This window comes from Herpailurus yagouaroundi, unplaced genomic scaffold, assembly GCF_014898765.1.
Source record: "Herpailurus yagouaroundi ecotype Mexico unplaced genomic scaffold, PumYag 67690, whole genome shotgun sequence".
Taxonomy (NCBI): domain Eukaryota; kingdom Metazoa; phylum Chordata; class Mammalia; order Carnivora; family Felidae; genus Herpailurus; species Herpailurus yagouaroundi.
Window position 1 is genome coordinate 1,647,243 of NW_024420490.1, and position 24,777 is coordinate 1,672,019.

The window sequence follows — 24,777 nt, forward strand, 5'->3', positions numbered from 1 at the left end:
ACTGACCCACCCTAACCGTTATCTCCATAGAATTTGTTAAATAAAAAGTTACTCTAACATTATGCCGGCCACCACAGGCAGTGAGGTGATGGGTAGAGTTTGGATATTTTAATCTCTTTTGAATCAGTCTTCAGGTATGTAGAGGATGGTGTGCTCAGAATGGGGCTGGGCTCTGAGATAAAGAAAAGGAGTGGTAGGCTTGGTTCCTAACCTGATGGTATAAACCATCTTAACACGCCTCTTTCTAGACAGATCTGATAGCTGGTTTGTACAATAAAGCAATTTAAGAAACTGGGACACATTCCAAGACATTTGAGAGGTCAAGGCTTCCCAGGGAGTCAGACAGCAACTTTGTCCATGGAAATGAAAAGCAGACCAAATCCACAGAAGCCCTAGCACATATGGACACGTCAGACTACAGGAGTGTGGATCTAGTAAGTATTTATTGATTGTCTGCTTTGTGCTCAGTACCACTCAGACACTGGGTGAATGTAAGATTGAAGACGTTGGGTACCCACTTCAGAGGGTGACATTCACCTGAGATGTCTAGTCACTCCACAGGGAACGACAGAAGTGAGTTTCTATCAGGTGTGCTCTGGGGAAGGGGGGGGGGCTCCTGGAGCCCCCTGGGGCTAGTTTTCTGTTGTCAGGGAGATGAGTAAGCCTCTTGGAAGTGAGAAGGCAACATGTGTAAACAGCCGGATTCTTCTCTTCTTTAGACATGGCAACCCGAAGAACACGTGCTCCAGTCCAATCATCAATGTGGGCAAATCACTACAGTACTTAGATTAAGTTAACGTGAAAAGAGCGTGTCAGCCTTTATACTTGAAATAAAGTGAGCAGTGTGTGCCATTCTGGATCCCTGCCGCTCCGCCAGTTCGCGGACACTGTCCTGAAAAGCGATCCATCCAGATTCCATACAAGGCCCCAACACTTGCTCCCTCCCGTACAGCCTCCTGTGCAAAAATTCCAGCCGTGCAACAGACATTCCCACATCCATTACCCCCAAACAGCCACCGAGGCCGAAGACCCCTTTTTTCTATTACTCTCAAATATAAACAGAAGTCAAATCCTGAGGCAGAAATAAATACTGAAAGCAAGTGAAGATGCCCTCTCTTCAGGCCTGTCTCCTTGGGACAACCTTTCCCGAACAGAGCCATGGTTTTGATATTTAATGACATCTTTATAATCTCATATTGTCAGTGCCGTAAAATCAACATTTACATACAATGAAATCACCTCAAGAGGAAATAGATTTTCCTAAAATGAAGTCTGAACATCATCAGCATGTTGGAATCCTGGATTATTTTCTCCTTTACTCAAGTCCACGGAGGCGTAAGGATTTTCTTCACTTCTTGCTTGATTGTTCCTGTTAAATAAAGTGTAGTCAGTCACCTTAGTATAGTGATGTTGGAATGACACCGCCTCCCTTGGACCCCACTGCGCCCAGGCATCTTTGACACTTCAACATCGAATGGCTCGTTGGTGAATCAGTCCCCTCCTGACGGGCTGTGAACACCTAGAGAGCATTAGATTCATTCCCTTTGCCCCACGATCGGTTGGCATGATGGCTGGCAGAGTGTGGGAGACCGCTGAGGATTCGTGCTCTGGAGTCACAGAGAATGAGCCTCCGTACCTCAGTTTGCCTACTTAGAAAATGATGGCAAGCAGGCAAAGTCAACAAAGTAGGGCTAGCGCAGCGCCCACAGTACCTGGCATACAGTCCTCAACAAATAGAAACCATTATTATTATTTGTACAAAGTGGTTGTTTAGCCAATTGCCCCATTTTAAATGGCTTCCCTACTAAATTATCAACTTCCAAATCGGAGGGCAGCTCTGTGGCCCAACAAACAGCTTTGGAAACTGGGTGTATATCCTAATGTGTTACTGACTAACCGTGTAGATTTGAATTACTTGGTCTCTCTGAATCCCAGTTTGATATGTACATGAAGATAATTAGATAATTACATATTTACGTCCTACATTTGCTGAGAATATTAATGCATGAAGAGTACTGAGCAGGGTAACCAGTCCTATTTTTCAGGATACCTTCTAGTAACACAGCACATGGCATGAAGGAGGGTCCCCAAATAATTGATTTAATGAATTAACTTTGGAATAGCATCTCACATGCAAAGAATGCTTCTCAAACCATAACATGCATACAAATCACCTGGGGTGAGGTCTTACTAAAAATGCAGATTCTTCCCACAGCAGGTCTCCTAGAAACCGATAATTGTCTTTGGCTTTGGGAAGGGAACTTGAAGGCAAAAGGTGACAGGAAGATTCTGTGTATCCTTCCGTATTTTTAAAATTCTAACCATATGAATGTATTCTATTTGATGCTTAATTTTTTTTAACTGAAGCTATTTTAGGGAACTAAATTCTCTACAGAGAAGAATTGAGCAAAACAGACCAATGCGTGTAAAAATTCTGTCATGAGCATGTGTCAGCAGCCTGAAGTGTGCACAGAGTTTTGTTAGGTACTATAAAGTATTATTAACCTTAATTACATAAGCCCAACGGAAGTGATTTCTCAACATCAGAAAAAAAACATCTAGTGGCAGAACAAGACTATAAATTGGGTCTTTAACAGTTTGAATCCTCAATGAACTTGGATCTTCAACTCAGGAACAAATTAGAAGGTGCGTGGCCCATGGACTAAGGGATTAAAGGGTGGGAGTTTGAAGCACATCTCACAGCTCATTCTTGAATGATTTCACCATTCAAACCATCACTGAGTCAGTCTCTGAGGTCACTTCTAGACCAAGGAAGACTATGAGAGAGAATAATTCCCTGAGCCTGCCCAGCCCCGCTGGGTCTGCAGGGCCTCTTGGCAGTAAGGAGACGAGGCTGTGACCAGGATGGAGTTTACCAGGCCATGCTAGGAAACCCCAGGCTGAACATCACCTGCGTGTCGGTGCTTGCTAGGAAGGCCAAGTGGTGATGAAATCTGGTAAATTTCTAGGGGATGCATCAGAATATTTAGGCGCAAAATGGTCCAAATAAGCAATTGGCTTGTACAACCTACCACTTACTGCACATTTTCCCATTAGTTTTCCCTAAACCTTTCTGTTTTAAGATAGGTAAGTCTAGGAAAGGTCACTTACTTCCTTCGATTTCTGATCCCGGAGACGATGAGCAGGACAATACCAACCACTACCACACCCATCACGACCCCAAAAACAATCAGCCATATGGTGACAGGTGGCTGGTAAGGGGGTGACAGAGTTGGCTGAATACCCAGAAACTCCAGGCTGTTGTCATCCAGGCGGAAAGCATCATTGATACGGCTCCGGGACATCCTATTCCCAAAAGCAAAACACTTAGGCAAAACAAAATTGTAATTGTTTACTTCTTATATCATTTTTCCTGAAAGGATTTGATAGGCTTACCCTAAGAATGTACACCTAGAAGAGTGATGAAACCAAAGCAGATAACCGGCTCCAACGACAGATAAGAGATCTGACAATCATGCACCTTTCCTATCTTGCAGCCTAGATTAGGTCTGGCAACAGCTTCCTTGGGTTGTGAGTGTGGAAACGTGCAACTGGCTGGCATTTGTTGATTTGTGACTGCTGTGTTGTAAAAGCAAAGTCAGCATATTTGGCGAGAATTTCCCTTCTGTCAGAGTATGTCTACGATGACTTTATATCAAATAATGGAAAAGGACAATTGGGCGCATCTCTTCTACAAATCAGTCGGGTCCTATACCCAAGTCTCGACTGTTGTGTTTTCCAAATTAAAGGTGTTGACCTTTGGAGGCAGGGGAGGAACACAGGAAAGGGGCCTTCGCCAATTTCTCCAGCACTGGGATGGGATATGGCTAAGTTTTATAGAGCAAAAAAGGATGAAGAATTATTTTAAAAACCAAAACTAGTGAACTTGAGAATATTCTGGATTGAAAACCAAAGTGTCTGGCAGCCCGTCCTCCTACCCTTGGGTGCAGTGCAGGTCAGGAGGTGAGAGGGAGAGTGGTCAAAGCAGAATGAGCCATGTAACCCCAGGCAACCTCAGCCTGAAAGTGTCTCAAGTCATTCTGGAAATAGGAAATTTGAGCTCCCCTACAGCTCACAAGGAGGGCTGGGCTCTCAGGATGACCTCAGCTGGCACTTTTCCCCAAGACAGAAACAAGTCATTCGGAGGCAGGCCGTAAAGTCTCTGGGCGTGGTTGGGCCATACACCCCAGCTAGGCCAGATTTTTCAGGCACACTGTGCCCAGCAGGTCTTGGAGTTGCTTGCAAAGATGAGCAGCAGCTCAAGGGGGCCACCTAGTGAACTCCCCCACAGAAGTAGGTACCTTAACCTTTTTTTTAGTGACACAGATGAGGCACATGGGGCATATCGTTCCTTCTAGATGCTCAGCGCCCATAGCAAGTCCATCTCCTAGTGTGGAGGCTAACCGATGCCTAAGGAATCTTATTCTTGCCTACCTTCTTTCAGACTCGGCCTACTTAAATGATTCCTTCATCCAAGTCCCTATAGCAAGTGATGGCAATATGTGTCCGTGTCCCTTCTGCACTTCACCATGTTCCATGCATGCAGGCCGGACTTTCTTCAGCCAGTACCTGTGGCCTTTGCCCGAGAGCATTCTCAGGCCACAACGTGCTGCCCGGCCCGCAGGCCAGAAATGCTGGGGAGTCATGTCACCTGTAAGCAGTTCTCTCAACCAACGACCGGGGGAAGGTGGTAAATAAATACCCCAGCGCTGGTGGGACGATTCAGGTGTACACTCTGCTCGGTCTCCCAGAATTCCCCGGCAGAATGGAGCTTGAGCTGCCCACAGTGGCCACTTGCTCAATAACATGTCATTTATTCTTTTCCTTCCATGCTCTGTCACCTGTGCACGTTTCTTTCTCAGAGCTTCCGGAGGTCACCTCCCAAATAAACTAGTTACACGCAAATGCTGCTGAAGGGCCCCCATCAAGAGAAGTCCCTAGCTGTGCGATCCTTCTGGAATTAACCCCCAAGATTCGAAGCTCGACACGAGTCAGAGCAGCGCCTGGCACACAGTAAGAGCACACTAACCCACTCGCTATTGTTGTGCTCACACCTGTTAGCCCCTCGCCCTCAGGTAGTTTGTCGGCAAGTAAAGTCACCTGATGGCCTCTTCGACTTCACTTCTAGGAATGACGTCAGACACATTTTTCGATGCAGTGACAAAGAAGTTGAAGGAGATCCTTGGTTTCAAATTGCTCACCCACACGTTATCCTCCCTGCGGAGAAACAAAAGAAACATCTTCCCTTGTGGCCCAGAGGACACAATACAGACAATGGGGGCTTCTCCTGCCGGTGAACACTGCCCAAAGCACATGAACTCCATGACATAAGTTGTGACAACACAGTCTAGGCACTATTCTGACACCGTCCCTGAGCTGAATTTTCTTTCAATGATAGAAAACGTTCAAGCTGAAAAGCGGCAGGTGAGCCAGTCCGGACGGACGGGCAACCTGGGCCTGTGATAGACACCGTGGTGAACAGCGATGGCTCAGCACCGTGAACGGAGGCGGTGCGTCTGTGTCCTCTGGCCTGCTCCGCGCAGCAAAACCTCTCCCACTACACGAACCGCTGGGGGGAACGACTGGGCTTTATAGTACAGCGTGACAAGACTGTGCCCCCCCCCCCCCACCGGCTGCCACGGTGATCCCGGCAAAGCCTAAGGCAGATCTTGTGGCTCTGAGCCCTTCTCATTCAGAAAAAAGCCAAAGTCCTTGGAATGGCCTATGAGGCCCACGCGAACTTTCTTCTCCCTTTCCCTGTGCCCGCTCCTGCCCTGGCCACACCTTCGACTGGTCTTCTATTAGCTCACTGCCCCAGCCCCACTGGCCTCCTTGCTGTTCCTTCAACAGACGAGGATATTCGTTCCTCAGAATCTTTCCACCCGCTATTTTCACCATTGTCTGCATCGCAGGTGCTCTCTTTGCCGTAGGTGTTCGCTCAGATACTAACGAGGCCTTTTCTGACCATTGCAGGTAAAGCTGAACTCTAGACACACACACACCAGCACTCCCTAGCCCCCGGTGTGTTGTAGTTTTCTCCCTGGAGCTTGTCACTGTCTAAGTGTGCTATATTTCACCTACATGTTTTGCTGATTGTTTAACACACACAGAAAACATAAGCGTTAGAATCCAAGTTCAATGAAAGTAGAGATGTCCACCTTTCTTTCAGTGCTGAGGGTGGAGGGACCGTTTGGTGAATGGAAAGGGAAAGGAAAGGTGGAGAGAGCAAGGGAGGGGAGGAGGAAAGAGAACAGTGCACTTGCGATCTGTAAGTCAAGTAAGTCACAATCATCCCTGAATAGAGTGGCCCAAATTCCAGGACATCGGAGAAGTTGCAAAGTTGTTAGTTATTAATTTTACTTGAATGAAGGTTTAAGCATAATATCATCTCAGACCCAAGAGAAAGACAAGTACTGGAGTAACTTGAGAGCACAGCAAATCAACTCACACAAAAGGAATCATCTGGTTTTTGACTTTGGAAAAATATTCTCTCATGGCGTATGCAACAGATGACCGGAACAAGTACATTTCATTGTCATTCCATTCATACTGCAAATTCAAAAGAAAAACACTGCTCAGTAGGGATCACAGGATACATTCAAAACTTGACATTCCAGAAGCATTATTTTTAAGATTTTTTTTAATGTTTATTTATTTTTGAGAGACAGAACGTGAGTGGGGGAGGAGAAGAGAGAGAGGGAGACACAGAATCCAAAGCAGCCTCCATCCAGGCTCTGAGCTGTCAGCACAGAGCCCGATGCGGGGCTCGAACTCACGAACCGTGAGATCATGAACCGAGCCAAGTCGGACGCTTAACCGACTAAGCCACCCAGGCACCCCCAAAAGCATCATTTTTAAATTTTCTACCACTCCAGAGAATCTTGCTATTCATTAAGCCAGTGACCTCGAACTTGTGTGTGCACCGGCACCACCTGGAAGGCTTGTGAAACCACTGAAAACTACTTAAACCACCGAATAGTGGGCCCTGCCCTCTGGGTTTCTACTTCAGAAAGTCCGGGAGGAGACCCACGAATTTGCATCTCTAACAAGCTCCCAGGTTCTGCTAATGTTGCTGGTCTGGTGCCCGCGTGCTTCAAGGACTATGTTCATGGATCCTTTTACTTCAGTTTGATAGAAGCTGAAATAAACATCCTGAGGGCAGGTTTATAGATGGGAGTCATGAGAGTTGTGGGCTTTGATAAATATCCATGTATTGTACACCTGAAACTAATATAACACTGTATGTTAATTATACCTGAAATAAAAAATAAATTTGGGGCGCCTGGATGGCACAGTCGGTTAAGCATCTGACTCTTAACTTCAGCTCAGGTCATGATCGCGTGGTTCGTGGGTCCAGCCCCAACCCGTGCTCTACGCTAACAGCTGCCGAGCCCGCTTGGGATTCTCTCTCCCTCCCTCTCTCTCTGCCCCTCCCCTCCTCGTGCTCTCTCAAAATAAATAAACTTAAAAAATTTTTAAAAGTTTTTTTAAAGAAATAAAAAAATAAATTTAAAAGAGAAAAAATATTGGGCACCTGGGTGGCTCAGTCGGTTAAGCGTCCAAATCTTGATTTTGGCTCAGGTCATGATCCCAGGATTCGTGGGATCAAACCCTGTGTTGGGCTCTGTGAAGCATGGAGTCTGCTTGGGATTCTCTCTCTCTCTCTCTCTCTCTCTCTCTCTCTCTCTCTCTCTCTCTTTCTCTCTCTTCTTCCCTCCCTCTCTCAAAATAAATAAATAAACACTTTAAAAAAGGAAAAAGAAAAAATGCCCACATATTGCCGAAAAATATGCAGAGCTTTTACTATTTTTATAGTAAGTTCTCGGATATGCACAAGTATAAAAGAAAAATAAACTTGAAATTTAAAGGAAAAAAATTACTCTTGCACACAAGGTAATTTGTTCTTGTTTTTCACTGCCAAACAAAGAGCTGGTGTATTTACATAGTCCACGAAAATTTGCTGAGAAAAAGAAAAAAAAAAAAAGCATTCACTCTTTCCTCCAGTAGCTGGCAGTAGAGATCAATGAATGGTACAAATTTTGCCTCTTCCTTCCCTTTTAGAAAAAAACAATGACAACTTTCACAAAAGAACTGTTACATTAACTTCAGCTTCATACCACTCAGGTAGAAAAGCTGCTTTAATAGTAATGATAATGTGGGGCGCCTGGGTGGTTCGGTCGGTTAAGAGTCTGACTTCAGCTCAGGTCATGATCTCACGGTCTGTGAGTTCGAGCCCCGCATCAGGCTCTGTGCTGACGGCTCAGGGCCTGGAGCCTGCCTCAGATTGTGTGTCTCCCTCTCTCTCTGCCCCTCCCCTGCTCTCACTGTGTGTGTCTCTCCCTCAAACATAAATAGCCATTAAAAGAAAGTAATGATGATGTTATCAACATTATTATAGCGGTACAGAATAATTAATATTCTGGTTACTATTGCCATATTAAAAAAAAAAATCAAAGGCTGAGTTCTCAATGCCAAGGATCCAGTTGGACTTGTCCTTGCAACCACTTGAACTGGGCTGATATTCCGGCTCTGATATGCAGGTGTGCTCAAGTGTGGGGCTGGGTTCATCAAAGCAGCCTGGTTCTCAGTGAACCGGCCTCACAATGTCACACCATCAACCCCTCTGAAGACCATTTACCAATCCCTCACTGCATGGAAAGAGAACATGGGGACAAATGCCAAGAAGATACGGTAACTGAAAAGGATCCTGATTTCCTGGATCCTTTCAAGTTATTAGGGCACCTGGGTGGCTCAGTCGGTTAAGCATCTGACTTTGGCTTAGGTCATGATCTTGTGGTTTGTGATCTCGAGCCCCACTTTGGGTGAGCTGGAGCCCTGCTTCGGGTGAGCCCCACTTCTCTCCCTCTGTCCCCCCTGCCCCTTGCTCAATTACACCCTCTTTCTCTCAAAAATTTTTTTAAAAAACCAAACATATTAAAAAGATAAGTAATTAAAATGTATTAGGCCAAGGAAGAGCTACTAAAAAGATGACAGAGAAATAATCCCATTGATAGTCAACAATGGCTAAGGAATAGGAATTTGAACATTTAAAGTTTGGGAAGTGGTGCACCTCTATTTTGATTCTTTCTTAAAGATTGATTTTTTACCCCTGTGTTATTTGTATTTAGATGTCTTATTTATCCATGAAAATTACCCTGCAACTACCGGGGAGCCTTGCGCAGTATTTAATTTGTCAGGCAAAGTAAGGGGGGTAGAAATGCAATCTCTATGAGATATGTCCAATGCAAGTCACAGTTTTCTACAGCGCCCTGGACTGCTCCATCCAGCAGTCCCCGGCTATCCCCTCATCCTGCACGGCCTCCCGTGCTCCCCATCCGCCTGGGACTACCCTCTCCTCTCCTTTTTCCCAGTCAAAGCCACCGCTTCCTCAGACTGGCTCTGAGACAGGTGCTCAGCCGACCAAGAGCCGCTGAAAGGAATTTGCGCGCAGGCATAAGTAATTTGGCTTTCCGTCAAACATCTCGCTTGTCCCCAAATGCAGCTCTACATCACTTGTTCTCAACTTTGGCTGTAATTAGAATCACGTCGGGGGCTTTTAAAATGCTTGATGTCCACCCCTTGATGCTACGCCCCAGAACCATTAAATCAGAGTCTCTGGGAGTGGGACTCGAGCTTTAATATTTTTTGAACATCCTGTATGACTCCAGTGTGCAGCCGGGTTTGAGAAACTGTGTTATAAATCAGAGTGTCCCAGTCTTATGTATACAAACCATGTGGGGGCTTGTGAAAATGCAGATTTGGATTAAGAAGGTCCAAGGTTTGAGCCTAAGATTCTGCATTTTTAAAAAATGTTTATTTACTTATTTTGAGAGAGAAAGAGAGAGAGTGCACGCATGAGCAGGGGAGTGGCAGAGGGAGACGGAGAGGGAGACAGAGACAGAGTGAGGGAGCAGGGAGGGGCAGAGAGAGAGAACCCCAAGGAGTCTCCACACTGTCAGCACAGGGCCTGACCTGTGAGATCATGACCTGAACTGAAATCAAGAGTCGGACGCTTAACCAACTGAGCCACCCAGGTGCCCCAGATTCTGCATTATTAACAAGCTTCCAGAATATGGATGATTAACTAAAACAGAACAAAGCAAAACTATGTACACTACTTCTAAAAACAATCTCTTAAAATATAATCTTGTCCTCTTCCTCAAATACAAGTAATGGTGATAAGAGTGAATTAAGAGGGTGGACATTTGATATTTAAGATTGGATGTTTTCTCATTGATCTTCATAACACCTTGAAAATAACCAGGAAAAAGTAGACATGATCAATCCAATAAGGACTGTGTTACTAAAACAACAACAAAAACAAAAAACAACACCGAGAGCTGAAATCCAGAAACTGGAGCTTATAGTTTTTAAGAGAAACATGTGGCCTGTCTTCTTTTAGACCACAGGGAAGGGGCTTATTGGCCCCATTTAAAGGAGTGCGTTAAGAAGTAATGGACACACTGTCCAGAATACTCACTGCTTCGTCTCCAAGAGCTGACTTTAGGCTTATCCTCACTTTAATGCTTTGGTCAGCATCTGATTAAAGCGAAATCATAGACAGTTGGTTACAGATGACAGATTGACCACTTGCATTTATTTCCTTCCCCTCCCAAGATTCCACTAAAGTGACAGTAAGGGAATTTTTTTAACAGGTGTAAATACACTTTTGGAAAATGAGAAGTCATGGAGGAGTGTTAAGTGCTTTCTCAAGGGTCAGGAAGCCAGGGCCTAATGTGTACGCAGAGGCAGTACAGAGCCACAAAGTCCCAGAGAATCCCAGAGAGGCTCAGGGTGGGAACAAGAGATCAGACTGAAAACAAGGGCAATGGAAGCGGAGGCACGGTTAAAGCCACGTTGGGGCACAGCAGATCGTCCCATCCCATGTGCTCTTGCTTAGAAAGTCACTTGGAAGCTCTTGCTGCAGCCCAACAAGAGGAGATCCAAGAAAGAAGACATGGAATCCAGGAAGCAGTGGATTCAACCCACGAAAGCAGCGAAAAGACGGATGACTCGGGGTGAAACCGTGGTCCAGACTGAGAGAGAAGAACGTAGGACTCTGAGAGGAGAGTCTTGAGGGAACCAATGGGACTGAACAGAACAGGCATGTTGGACTCCCTAGAAAAGAGAAATGCAACACTGATGGCAAATTAGACATGAAGCAAATAAGGCGGTAGAACCTCCAGGACAAACAAAAAGTCACGTAAGACAGGATTTAAAATAGAGTATTACTTGGTTCTTCGGGCATTATGATACAAATACTGAGAGTTTCTTGTAAAACCATTATTAAAACTTTTACTGGGAAAATGAGGAAGGGGGGTGAAGAGCAGGCAGAAGGGCACATCTAAAACTGACCAGTGAAGAAATAATAAAAGGTTCAGAAATATGAAAGTAACTGCCAGAAAGAAGAGATAATAACATTAAAATTGATTTAAAAAATATTTGCCTTTTAAGAGCAGGATTCAACTGCAGTGGGTTGGGGACAGTCATACTCTTTTATTTTAAATATGGGGCTAATGAAGCAGACTTGAAAGAGAAAGAGAGAGAAGTGACTTTCCAGTGGAGAAACTATTCCCAAGACCTAGCCCATCTTGCTGCTGCAGGATTTTTTACAATACCCAGGATCATTGTCTTGCCGCTTCGAAGAATGAACAGTGGACACAAAATGAGCAGGAGGCAAAATTTATTACAATATAAGATCAGAAAGGAAGAATAGTATAAAAAAGAGAGAGAGAAAATGTGTGTGTGTGTGTGTGTGTGTGTGTGTGCGCGCGGTGTGTGTAGTTTTCATCATGCCACATACATAGTAGGTGCTCAACAAATGTGTTTCCTCCCCAATAAAATGGCAGCTGCCACGGACAGAAGCAGGGTCTACACAGAGGGAAGACATACTCAGCTGTGTTGTAGCCCCATGAGATGGGCCAGAGGAGACTAGGGGAAGCAGAAAGGGAGTCATTTGTAATGCGTCAACTCGATGTACTCACATGGACGCCAGTCAGTGTTCCATCCCACAAAAGAATTCCTGTTCTGCTCTTTCAGCCAGGTAAACAAGGGCTCAAAGTACTTGAGCAGTGGTGTTACATTCATATTCTTTTCTCCTACAACATGTTCCAATGCTAAGGTCCAGGGCTTTGATTTTCCAAGGGTCAGCATTTGGCTACATGAAAAAAGAAGAGGGTGGGCTCAGGGATTTTAGAGGGATTTCAGATGTACACATATTTACACTATGATCTATCATTTCTCCTCTTTGGCTTGGCCAAGTTTGCTCCTGGCTGGTAAGAAAATAAGGTGGGTTAACGGATGTATTCATCCTTCGATGTCTTTCCTTCCAATTAATACAAAGGGGGCTCTGGAGGTATGATGTGGAGAGAGGAGGTAGACTGTGCAACCATCACAAGGCCTAGGTTCCTGTGTGACCATAAAAGAAACATTTAATTTGTGGATGAGGACATTTTGAGGCCAAACATTTTCTTTTTAGAGCAAGGAAATCAAATTCAAACATAGGCATGAAAGTGAGTAATATTGGGGAGCATTTTGCAGTATTTCTTACAGCAGCTTCTTCCCGGCTTCACTGGAATTTGAGATATCACATTTGTGCAGGGGACCTTCATGTTTAGCTATTCGACAAAGGGCTTCTTGAAACTGGAATTGATAAATGGTCCTTGTGTAGTATCTGTAAAGTAGACAAAGACACAACAGAGCAGTCCTGTGTTTAGTCCCTTCGCTAGATTCATAGATCAGGGCATATATTGAAATTCTGAGGCTCTATTAACCAAAGAGATACTGGTCCAACCTCTTTCTCCAGAAAGACTCAAATATGAACCCTACAGACTCATCATAACCTACCTGTATTTAGGTATCAGCTGATTTAAAAGGCAGTATTATTTTGTTAAATGTCAGCCCACATTTGTATCGTGTTTTACATAGTGATGGCCCTTTCATATAAATAATGCCAAGCAATCCTTATGGCAAGTCAATAATATTATTTCCACCTTCCAAATGAAGAAACTGACGTTCAGCAAATTCAAGATCTGGGGCTTATAGGTGAAGAACATAGGTTTTTAGACTTCACATTAAAAATACTCTATTGCAATCACCCTGAATACTGCCAGCAACAAGAAGACAAACAAAGATAATTTTATTTCCCCCAAGGATACTATAAATTCCTTCATGGTGGAGAAAAGATCTCACACAAGTTTTATTGGACCCAATAAATCATATTGCATTAAATTGAATTGAAATTGATGATCTGTTTTGAGGTTCTAGGGGGAAGGTAGGTAGAAAGAGTCATACTTCAGAGGTCCCTGTTTCTTTGCCATTAGCACAGCTGTCCACAAACCCTGGAAGTTAAACAGTCAGAAGAAAACTGTCATTTACCTGATGAATGAGTAATCATTAGCAACATGGAACAGAGATGCAGGGTCACAGTATGTTTCATCATGGGGCACAGGCTCCACCACCCCTACTATCTCTCGCCTTTGGGGTAAAAAACAGATAGATTAGCCGTGGGTCACTCATCACGAGAAGGTACAGTTGGATGCAGTCAGTGTGATTTCAGCAGCCAGTAGTATTTATACTGGAATTGGTTGCTGGGTGAAATAGAAACAGTCTAAAAAATTACAGAATAAAGCCCTTATGTGGCTATTTCTTCCTTTTTTTTAATCCATCCATCCAGAGTATACCACTGGAAAAGATCTGCATCTTCAAAACACCAATTTAGTAAAGTGCATTGCATGGCCGAAAATGTACAGCGAAAGTCTTAATAATCCCTCTTTGGCACCACATTTTATGTGTCCTTGGGAAACAGAATTTTGTAAAATTGACATCTTAGTTATTCTTCAAGGCTAGCTCGAACGCCCCCTCTGCTCGAACGCCTTCTAGCTCGAACGCCTGCTCCTGATCGCACCCACCTGGCAGCACAGTGAACCCCCCTCCAGCTCCCTTAGCCTTCTCTAACTGTGCTCCTTTGACATTTCGCTCTCTGTTTTATCATTATTCACATACAGCTCCTTCTTGCCCTAGAGACTTGAGCTCCTAGAGCGCGGGGCTGTCTCAGTTATCTATTCTGGCTCCAGTGTCAAACACGGTGCCTAATGCTAAGGAAAAAGTGCGTGTATATTTGTCAAATTAGTGGAGTAATTAGTGCATAATGAAGGAGTTTAAGGTTCTGGTTCCATTTATCTTTCAAAATAAACCTTTAAGAGGGATCAAAAGCAATTCAATCAGGAAAAAGGTAGGGAAACCATGTGTTTGGCATTATTTAATCTTAATACATTTGTCCTTTCTGATTGTGGGATGATTACAGACACAATTTCGGTAACACCCAAATGCTAGAAACAGTTATTATCACTGCTGCCTCCTTTCCTCCCAAGTAGGATTTATGTTCACAGAGAATCTTGGCAGAAGAGTGCCACTGACTGAAGCTTACGGGTATGGGACTGGGTGTTATATAGGTAGATCTTCACCACAAGAAGGAAAAATAAGGGGGCATCTGGATGGCTCAGTTGGTAGAGCATCTGACTCTTGATCTTGGGGTCATGAGTTTGAGCCCCACATTGGGAGTAGAGACTGCTTTAAAATATTGTTTTAAAGACAAATAAAACAAAGCAAAATAATGGACAGGAGTCTGACTAATAGAGACTGGGGAGAAGACTCTTTCCCTTCCTTCCTTCTTCCTTGCTTGCTTCCTTCCTTCCTTCCTTCCTTGACATCTGTCCTCTTTTGTAATTCTTTCATCCCAAACCCATTAGCTCATACCTGTGTGTCCCAGGCACTGTGCAAGGGACTTGGGCTACAGTGATGAAGAATGTAGTGCTAAAACTATTGAAAAGGGACCACTATCTGTTGCCCAAAAGTGCCAGGCTCTTGCTGGCCTGGAATTCTCTCTGTTCCTTCCACATACACCTGGTTAATTCTCGCCTCCTTTTCAAAGCTCAACTTGGATGCCTCTCCCCATATGACCCACCAGATTGGCCTCTGGATCTTGCCTTGGATGCTCATGGATCCCCCTACACCCATGTTGCCATGGTTTCATTTTCCACATCCCTCTATAGAGTAAAAAAAAGTTCTTTGAAGTCAAGGAGAACATGTGAAATGATCAGCATTGGATCTCCAGTGCTTTGCCTAAAATAGCACAGTTTAATGGGTGACCCAGCACTTAAGAAGATACAGCATGAGAAGTTGTGTCACCTGATCCTGCTTGGGGGAGGGCAGAGCCAAGGAAATGTTATCTGAGGAGAAAGCACCCAAATGGGGACTTAAAAAATAAAAAGGAGGGGCTCCTGGGTGGCTCAGTTGGTTGAACGTCCAACTTTGGCTCAGGTATTAATCTCACATTTTGTGAGTTTGAGCCCCTCATCGGGCTGGCTGCTGTCAGCGCAAAGCCCACTTCGGATCCTCTGTCCCCCTGCCCCTCTCTCTGCCCCTCCCCACTCACTCGCGCTCTCTCTCTCAAAAATAATAAACATTTAAAAATAAAAAATAAAAAGGAGGCAGTATGTGTGTGTGTGTGTGTGTGTGTGTGTGTGTGTGTGTGTGTACAGACCAGTCAAATGCTTTTAGATAAGTGGCAAACTCATGAGAAACCATCTTACGATTCCATATTCATTGACTTACTTCATCTCCCACCACTTTTGCATCCACTGCTCCTTGGGAATTTCACCCTTAAAGACCATCCACCTCCACTTTTCTAACATATAAGTAAATGGTAGCGTTCCAACAATTGTAAGTGCTTGTTTGAGTAGGAAGTTTATTTCTGTTTCTGAAAGTAAAATGGAAAAGGATAAATATTAACATGAGGACGACAGTGGTGTTTTGTGTTAATTTCCCAGTCTCAAGATATTATTCCTCAAGATATACTTACAGTAAGGATGATGTGAGAAATATTGACAGTGGACATGATAATATGTATATATTCACTTTCTTTTTTTAATGTTTAGTTTTGACAGAGAGAGAGAGAGAGAGTGCAAGTGGGGGAGAGGCAGAGAGAGAGGGGGAGACACAGAATCCGAAGCAGGCTCTAGGCTCTGAGCTGTCAGCACAGAGCCCAATACAAGGCTCAAACCCATAAACTGTGAGATCATGACCTGAGCCAAAGTCAGACGCTTAACTGACTGAGCCACCCAGGGGCCCCTACATTCATTTTCTCAGCTAAGGGACTTGGAAGAGGGTGAAGACTTGGACAGAACAGGTAAGAAGAATCCGCAAGCAACCTGTAATCCTCATTTTTTCATTAGTGTCAATTGCCTTCCTTAAATACCTCTTATCAGAGCTAAGTAGGGCTATTTCATCTACTGTCATCTAAGCTCCATGAAGGCAGTGACTGTTAATGTCTCATTCAAGACTGTATCCCTAGCCTAGTGTCTCCTACATGATACCCTCTCTGAGTCTTTGTTAAATAAACAAATATTAAACAGATGTGGCCAAAAGCCAGTAAACCAGGGGAGAAAAAAGCAAACAAAAAAGAACCTCCCTAGAAGAAACTATCCACTCGATAATCAGAAGTACAGTACACATTAAATGCACTGACATCTTCTTTACCTCAGTTCAAAATGCTTTAACAAATTATGTGATCTCATTTATCCTTTATTCAGTGATGTAAAAAAAGCAGTAGAGCTCGTCCCTAGTGTACAAATGAAGCTCAGTGAAATGCAAGCAGGGGGATAGTATCTACTTGGCACACCACTGTATCTCTAGTGTTGAGAAAAATGCTTTGCACATGGTATACTCAGTAAATATTTTTGGAAGAAGAAAGGAGGTGAGAAAAAGGGAAGGACGGAGGGAGAAAAGTAATTAAGGAATTTATTTAACATCATTCACAGATCAGGGGCAGAGCCAAAGGAAGGAAGAGTTTTTCAAGCCAGTGGCTTAACTGTATCTAGTACAAATCTTAGTGATTCAGTCGTCTTCGCCTGCTGTCAGAGAATATTTTAAAAATGATAAAAACAAATAATTGTCTGTTAATTGACTTACTAATTCTATTTTAAAATTAGGCAACAGGTGTGGTTGCCTTGAACTTCCTCCCCTCATGGGAGGATGCTGCTACTTGTCTATTACCCACTGGGTCGGTGCTTACAGTAATTTTTTCAGACACGATGATGGCTTTACACTGACTGCCCAAGCCCTCATGAGATCACCAAAGTCTGGAGCCAGGAACCAAGGCACAGCGAATTGCCCCCACAAGGATGGAGCTCAGGACCTTGACCTCATTGACCAAACGTTCCAGCCAGTGGAGCTGATGTTGTGAACCAAATAGCTAACGTGAGGGCAGAGAAATCTACAGAAGAGAATGTATTTGGCTCTAAGTATCCTCCTTTTACGAGGAAGGATCGAAAGCCCTGGCATCTTTACTGGAGAATCTGGATCTCACGAACACTCGTTATGTGCCATCAAGTCCCACCCATCCATAGAGAAACAGGCTGCCTTGGGCAAAGATGTCAAAGGATAGCGTGGATCTGAGAGGATGTTACAGGGACAGATTCATGCTCAGCTAGAGAAACAAAACTTTTCAGTCCCCCCAATCTCGATATGCCACCACCTGTTCTCTAAGAGCTCTCAAATTTCAGGTCACACTCTGTTTTGTAGAGTATTATGGGAAAAGTTTTAGATTAGGGCTCTGGTTCTGGTTCTGCTATATTGCTTTTTGACCTTGGGCTAGTTACTTTCCCTCTCTTGTCTTCAGTTTGCTGCCTCTGCAAAATGGTTTTCAGAATGTTCCAGCTCTCACATTTTGAGAAGTATTTACCTAGAAGCAGAGGGATCTAGTCAGAACTCTGACACTAATAAGTTGTGTGACCTTGGCTAAGCCATTTTAGTTCTGTGGGCCTGTTTTAGCATCTTTTTTCCCCCTGTTAGATGCTTCTCAGAGTCCCAAGACCATGTATTCAGTTACCTACCTTATGCCGTTCTCAAAGATCTAAAACCACAAGTTGGCTTATTGTGACATACACTTTAAAAAATGTTTTTACCAGTAGCAATTCCCAGTTACCCATATATGTCATATACTTCATGTGGCAAAAACTAAATATATGTCACATACGATAATAAATACCTTTGCCTACATCAGACAAAGGAATCCCCGAAACGAGCCATGAAAAGACTGTCCATACCACTGTCTTCAGAAAAACCAGGTGACAGAAGACCAATGGTTTTCAGATGGTTGGGTGTAGCCGCAGAAAGTGACATGATCTCCCCGACAGCTTCGTGGAACCCCTCATTAGCTCCATTTCTTAGCAGGAAGGGTTGCACGGCATATGCCATGTCATACTGGATGTGTCCCATCTCGTGATGGGCCGTCAGGAAGTCATCCATCATCACCTTTGTGCACATCTTGATCCTGCACAAAAATGGGCAAGATTAAAATGAATCTCAATGAATTTAATTTAATCAGCACAGTAGAGCAGTAGAGGATTTGGGTAGAATGGTTCGTCCTTCCAAGGTTTGTTCACCAATGAGTCTTGAGACCTACCTCTGGTGTCCTAGAAACTGAACAAGGTGTTTAATATAAAGTCATGAGCAGGGCTGAATCCTGTTGCTCACAGACTAATAGAAAGATAAGCGGAGACCTCTGGTACAAAAACTCTCAGGCAAATACTCTAAGCAAGGCATAGCCTTGGGCATAGCAATAAGTGAATGCAGGCATGGTCTCTTAGAAGCACCAAGAAGGTCATAACTGAGGATGCAGTGAGCAACCTGGACCTTGATTAACATGCAGAAGTTTGCCAGGTAGACAAACAGCAGGGAGGGACAAGAGGTTGATACTCCTGGAAGTGCTCAGTGAGAAAGCCTTGAGAAAAGAGCGTAGCATTCAGGGCACCGCAAGCAGTTTGGTAGAGCCAAGATAGAGAAAGAGTAGGAGAAGGGGCTGGAAACTGATAACTGGGAGTTATTAGCACATAAGACAGGGCATAATGGAATGGCCCATGAAGCAGGTATAGAACGGCAAGGAAAGAGGGCCAAAAACCAAGCCCTAGGAGGTCCCTGTGCGTACAGAGCAGAGAGAGGAAGCTGATTCAGAGAAGACAGAGCGGGGAGTCCCCTTCCGGATGACAGTGCAGAAGCCAACGTAGAACAGCATTTCAAACACAACCTGTAGACATTGCCTATGGCTGCAGCGGCCCAGTGAAATCAGGACTGCATCTGGCAATTAGGTAGTGGTCCTGCCCAACTCAGCAAGAGCAGTCTCATTCGGGGGGATGCAGGGGGCATGCTTCCGTAGGTTCCCAAATTAATTTTCTTACCACTCTGACCATGTCAGCCTCCTGATAAATACCCTTTAAGTCCCCCCCACTGGTCAAGAATAAACCCAAACTCCTTAATACAGCCCACTGTGACCTGCTTTTCTAACCCGGTTTTTCCTCTATTCTCTTGTGAAACAACCGTGAGAATAGCTGCTATATACCTAACGTCTTCAGTACCTAAGAGCGTGTGCTGGGAAACGCGCATATACTCGGGCATTTTTAAGCCTCACTCTAGTCCTGGAGTCAGTAAACCGGTTTGATAAATAAGGCTTTACTGGAACACAGCCACGGCCGTTTGTTTACGTGTTATCTATGGCTGCTTTGATGCCACAAGGGCAGAACCAAGTAGTCGCAACAGAGACCTGCAGAGCCTACACTATTTACCGTGTGACGCTTTATGGAAAAGCCTTGCCAAACCTGACTCTAAGGGATGCCGCTGGGGCCCTCCCGGACCAGCTCGACCAGGCAGACCCACCCATCTCCCGTTTTGCCCGAGTCATATCTGCGAAAAGCCAGCAGCTGCTTCCTCCTGCGCTGCCTTTGGCTGAACGAGAGGTGCCTCAGCCAGGAGACGCGGTCTTCCCACGCTCCGGAGTCCTCAGCCAGTGACTGACTAATGTGGGGGTACAAAAGGCCAGTCCTCTTTTCTCAACGAGTGACCAACCGTGGTACAAATCAGGGTGCGGAAAGCCCCGTGGGATCAGGCTGAGGCCAAGTGTCCAGCAGAGACCACATCCTTACTTAACTCTTTCCCCCTCCCCCCTGCTTCCCTCACTCCCCTTTGGCTCATGGCTGTCCTTTGATGAAGTGCCCGGACAAGAACCTTCATCTCAAGCTGGGGAACCCAGGCTAAGACACTCGCCAACCTGCTACCTGGTCGTTACCATTCCACTTTATAGATAAGGAGACTGAAACCCAAGAAGGTTGAATGCCTTGCCCAAGGCCACCTCGTCACTAAGTGACACAGCTCGGATTCGAGTGCCCGTGCTCCAATGGCACATTCTGCCACATCACCCAGAGCCTTCTTCACATGGCCTTCTTCACTCTAGCCTAACTTGCCGCCTCCAGTACACAGGGGCAGGCCCTGCGTCTCTGCATTTTGATGCTGCTTTTCTCCCAGCCCAGTGTCCTCCCAGCTCTGTCTGTCCAAAGCCTTCTCATCTTCAAACCTAATCCACATGTCCCCCCACCCCCCAAGCCCTGTCTGAGCCTACCACACATTCCAGGCGTGGTCAGTGCTCATCCAATTCCCCAGAGAGTGTTCTCTGCGGTTCTCCTATAACACGTACCACTTTCTCTCTTTTATCCCGGTGTATTGATTCACCTGTCCTGTCTCGCTCACAAGAGGGAAACGTGGAGGGGAGGAATAATGCCTGATTCACACATCCATCTTCCGTAAATCTTGGCACCAAATCTTTCTAACGGGGACACCACCATACTCACGACCATGCAACTCTAACGGGTGCATATTATTTCAAGTGAGGCAAACTGTCTAAAGCTCAAGTTAGGGCCTGCTGACAATCTCCTTTTCCTTGGAAAAGTCCAGATGTGTTCTCATGGACTTCTGAGCCCTCATTTAAGGAGAGTTCACACATCTCTTCTGTGCTCAGACAAGCAGAGAAGAAATCCAGAATCGTCGTCATCCCTGTCTCCCAGTTTAGTATCAGCTGTGTACAGATCGTCCTCACTACCTGAAGTCACCCTTCCCTAGGTCCCAAGCTGTGGGGTGGCAGACCACTTTCCGGCTGTTGCCTGGCTCGGTTAGCATGGAGTTTTCCCAGAATCCTTGAGTCATGTTGGGAAGGCCAACAGACACAAAGAATTTCTCAGCTTCCTTGAATATCCTCCTTGCATCCCAGCTCTGGAAAGGAAAAAAAAAAAAAAAAAAGAACAGCATTTAATTCTAGCATTAAAATAACAGCATTCTTTCTTTTGGCTATGTACAGAGGCATAACCTTTCTGGAAGGCAATTTGGCAACATGTATGGACATGTCAAGCTTTCAAAGTGTTTATACCCTGTCTCAGTAATCCTGTCTCTAGGAAACTAACCTAGGAAATTATCAGAAATTAGGTCAAAGAATGACATTTAAAATGGGTTTTTTGTTTATTGTTTTTTAAGGTTGAAATATGTATGACACATAATATTGTATAAATTTAAGGTATACAACATGGAAAATTATTTTTTATAAAGAAAAAGGTGGAAACCACCACCAGAATGGTTGAATAAATAATGATGTCTTCGTGGGATGGAAAACCTAAATAAATTCAATTTATAAAGAATTTTTACTGATTTTTTATAAGTTAATCTTAGGTGAAAAAGTAGAATATATAAACCACTGATCTAAAGTGATATTAATGTGAAAATACAAATATTAAATTTAAATACAAATATTATATATTATGCATGATATTTTTTGTCTTTATTCTTTATTTTCCAAGCATAAACAAACAACAATGACCTTCTCTTTGCTAAGAAATCTATTCAACTAAAGCCAACAATCATTGACTGAGCTCCTTTAAGGAGTGAGGGCCTGGTGTTGGGCTCAGTGGAGGACACAAACAGGTGCACACGGAGTCATGGACTTTTGGAACCAAAAAGGCCTGCATGCGACCAAGTAGCCAATAAGTAGCCGGGCCTTGCTGCACAGCTTGTATGGGAATCTGAACTTTCAGAATGTTCTGGAAATGGAGAGGGGCAACAGTAAGCGTCTGCCATCCAGTAAACTCTTCTGGGAACTGACCAGGACTTCTTTGGAGATAAGGCCCATATCAGGCAAACAAAGTTTGTGTAACTGGCGGATAATTCCTGAATCGCTTTTGGTGACACAGAAAACTTCCTCTGATCTCAAAGACCAGTCAAGTCTGGTTTTTCTCTTCTATCAGCCTTGGGGATTTGAAACAGGATGTGACACTACGGATGTTTTTCACTATTGACCTTTAAAGGCAATATTGGTATTACCAGGTATGGCATTCTTAAGCAAAATGGATGTACGTATACCAAAACAGTGTAGACTAGTAAGCACAGTTAGCGTCTGTTAAATGAACAATGAGAGAATGGAAAATGGAACTGGAAATATTAGGAGTTCTGAGTTCAAGCCTTAGTTGCCACTGATTGTCTTTGTGACTTTGAGCCAGTCATTTCCCCAGGCCTCAGTTTCCTCACCTGCAACATGGATCTATCAAAATACCTGTCCTGATAGTCTCATAGGTTTGTAGTAAAGATGACCTTAGGAGAGATGGTGGGTGTACAAACCCCGTAGATGGGCTAAAGAGCTACATAAAGATGAGCCTGTGCTGTTGTTCAACTGCAAAACGGACCTAGCACAGCTGCAGGAGATTGGAGGCCTTACCGCTTCGCATTCTTACTTTGTCGTGGCTTTTTCCCAGGATCGTGTTGTGTATGTGAAAATGTTTGCCGCACGGTTGCTTACAGATTTGAAACTGTTTACAAAGGAAAATCTGGCAATGTGTAAATAGTAAAGGAAATTATGGTGCAACTCTCTGAAGAAATTTTAGACAGCCAATGGGAGTATGATCATAAATTCTTTCCCCAAAAGGTAGACTATTGGCTGAATACAGAAAAATATCATTATAATATGACTTCACCAATGGCAGGAAACACAGAGAACTTAAACAATTCTGCCAAGATGGTAACAAAAAAGTAATTTAAAAATTATTTTAAAGACTCTTGTAATATTTCTAACAATAATGATTTTTTAAATACGCAAAAATCTTCTCATGATACCATTTTTTCTATTCGTGGAGATTACGGACTGATTACTTAGCAGTGACTAACTCTAGAAAGAGTAATGCCAATCAGTTGATAATTCCACATCTTACTGCTTAATGGAAAACCCAGGTCGTCTCCATTTTTAACACCTCTCAGCAAGATCAATACCGTATTTCTCATTCAAGGTATTTGACATCACTGGCACTGTAAATTACTTTTCCATGAAGCTACATAAGAAATATATTTAAGTTAGCTTAAAATTTTTTTATTTACATGATTTCACATGCAAAAGACAAGAAGAGAAAAATGGCAGAAAAAGAAATGAAGTTGAGGATTTAGATTTGGTTTTTAAGGCCTCTTCTTCCTACCTGGTTCACCATTGCATCAGTAACATCTATGTTTGGTTTCTGTCCAAAGGGGACTGTCAAAGGGTACAGATTTGTCCAAAATCGACCCCACATATCGCCTATTTTTAAAAAAAAAGTTTCGTTAATACATAGCAAAGACAGCAGAAGTATAGACCTGATTTTACACAGAGCATAACTTAGGATTGGCAAACAGGCCATATAGTATTCTAGATTTCATCTAGTTTCTCTTCATTTACCTCTTTTTCTGTATTCCTATTTAAAATTTTCAACACTCCCTTCTTTTTTCTATCTCCTCTAAAAGGATAAAATGACAGGAAATTATCCCTATTTCTCCCATTTCGAATTACAATTCAAGGGCACAATGTATTAAATGTATGGAACATCAAAGCTACTATAGATTAGAAAAAGATAATATCCACCATCTATGGGACAAAATATTGCAAATTAAACCACTAGTAATTCCTAATATCGGATTCAAGAGAGATCATGTAGGATCATCATTCAGGAAACTCTACTAACTAGTAACAAAGTTCTACCTTTATCACTATACTACAGTAATACATTTAATTGGGTAATTTTTCAAACACCACAAACAAATGTTAAATTGAATCCCAAGGCGAGAGACCCTAAAAGGCAAGATGGATCTAGAAAAAAATCAATCTAAGGGCACCTGGGTGGCTCAGTCAGTTGAGCATCTGACTTTGGCTCAGGTCATAATCTTGCAGTTCATGGGTAGTAGTGCAAAGCCTGCTTCAGATCCTCTGTCCCTCTCTCTCTTTGCCTCTCTCTCTCTCTCTCTCTCCCTCAAAAGTAAATAAACATTAAAAAAAAAAAGAAAAAGTCAATCTAACAGCAAGACCAGAATGCTGGCAACAAAGTAATGGGGCAATATAACAACATGAAGAATATTTCAATGAACTCATGTTTTAAGCAATAAAATTCAGTAGAAATAAATGTAAGGCTCAATGCTTAAATCTTAAAGGAAAATGTATCCACTATAAAAATATGTAATATGTGACTTCAGGCTGAGACATAATCAACATGTAAAAGACCAAAAGAGACCCAACAAACAGTATAACATGGCTTCCAAAACACAAATGTGATCTCAAGATAAATAAACAGAATTATAGTGTCTAGAACAAAGGAAGTCATGATACCATATTTACTCAATACTGGCCAAACCTCATCTGGAGTAATTGTTCAGTTCTGAGCATGATATTTAAAGAAAGATATCAACAAAGGACAGCTTGTCCCAGGGAGAACAATTAGAAAATTGAGTTTTAATTTTTTTTTTCAACGTTTATTTATTTTTGGGACAGAGAGAGACAGAGCATGAACGGGGGAGGGGCAGAGAGAGAGGGAGACACAGAATCGGAAACAGGCTCCAGGCTCTCAGCCATCAGCCCAGAGCCTGATGCGGGGCTCAAACTCACGGACCGCG

The 24,777-nt window shown here is 43.5% G+C and overlaps 1 protein-coding gene across 5 annotated transcripts in view; it reads right to left on the minus strand.

Moving 5' to 3' along the window:
• Nucleotides 1-424: 424 nt before the first annotated feature.
• The window catches only part of ACE2 (angiotensin converting enzyme 2), a 41,240-nt gene continuing 16,887 nt past the window's right edge, over nt 425-24,777 (minus strand). For 4 of the 5 annotated variants that reach the window (XM_040468207.1, XM_040468206.1, XM_040468204.1 and 1 more), the window contains 12 exons: nt 23,337-23,434; nt 20,930-21,099; nt 18,108-18,334; nt 15,616-15,760; nt 13,378-13,476; nt 12,551-12,673; nt 11,985-12,157; nt 10,481-10,539; nt 6,449-6,549; nt 5,101-5,217; nt 3,112-3,306; nt 425-1,369 (listed from right to left, as the gene is read on the minus strand). In XM_040468207.1, the coding sequence (XP_040324141.1) occupies nt 1,261-1,369; nt 3,112-3,306; nt 5,101-5,217; nt 6,449-6,549; nt 10,481-10,539; nt 11,985-12,157; nt 12,551-12,673; nt 13,378-13,476; nt 15,616-15,760; nt 18,108-18,334; nt 20,930-21,099; nt 23,337-23,434 (1,616 nt within the window). In that variant the 3' untranslated portion in view covers nt 425-1,260. The remainder of the gene's footprint in view (nt 1,370-3,111; nt 3,307-5,100; nt 5,218-6,448; nt 6,550-10,480; nt 10,540-11,984; nt 12,158-12,550; nt 12,674-13,377; nt 13,477-15,615; nt 15,761-18,107; nt 18,335-20,929; nt 21,100-23,336; nt 23,435-24,777) is intronic. The other variant, XM_040468205.1, reaches the window with a different exon arrangement.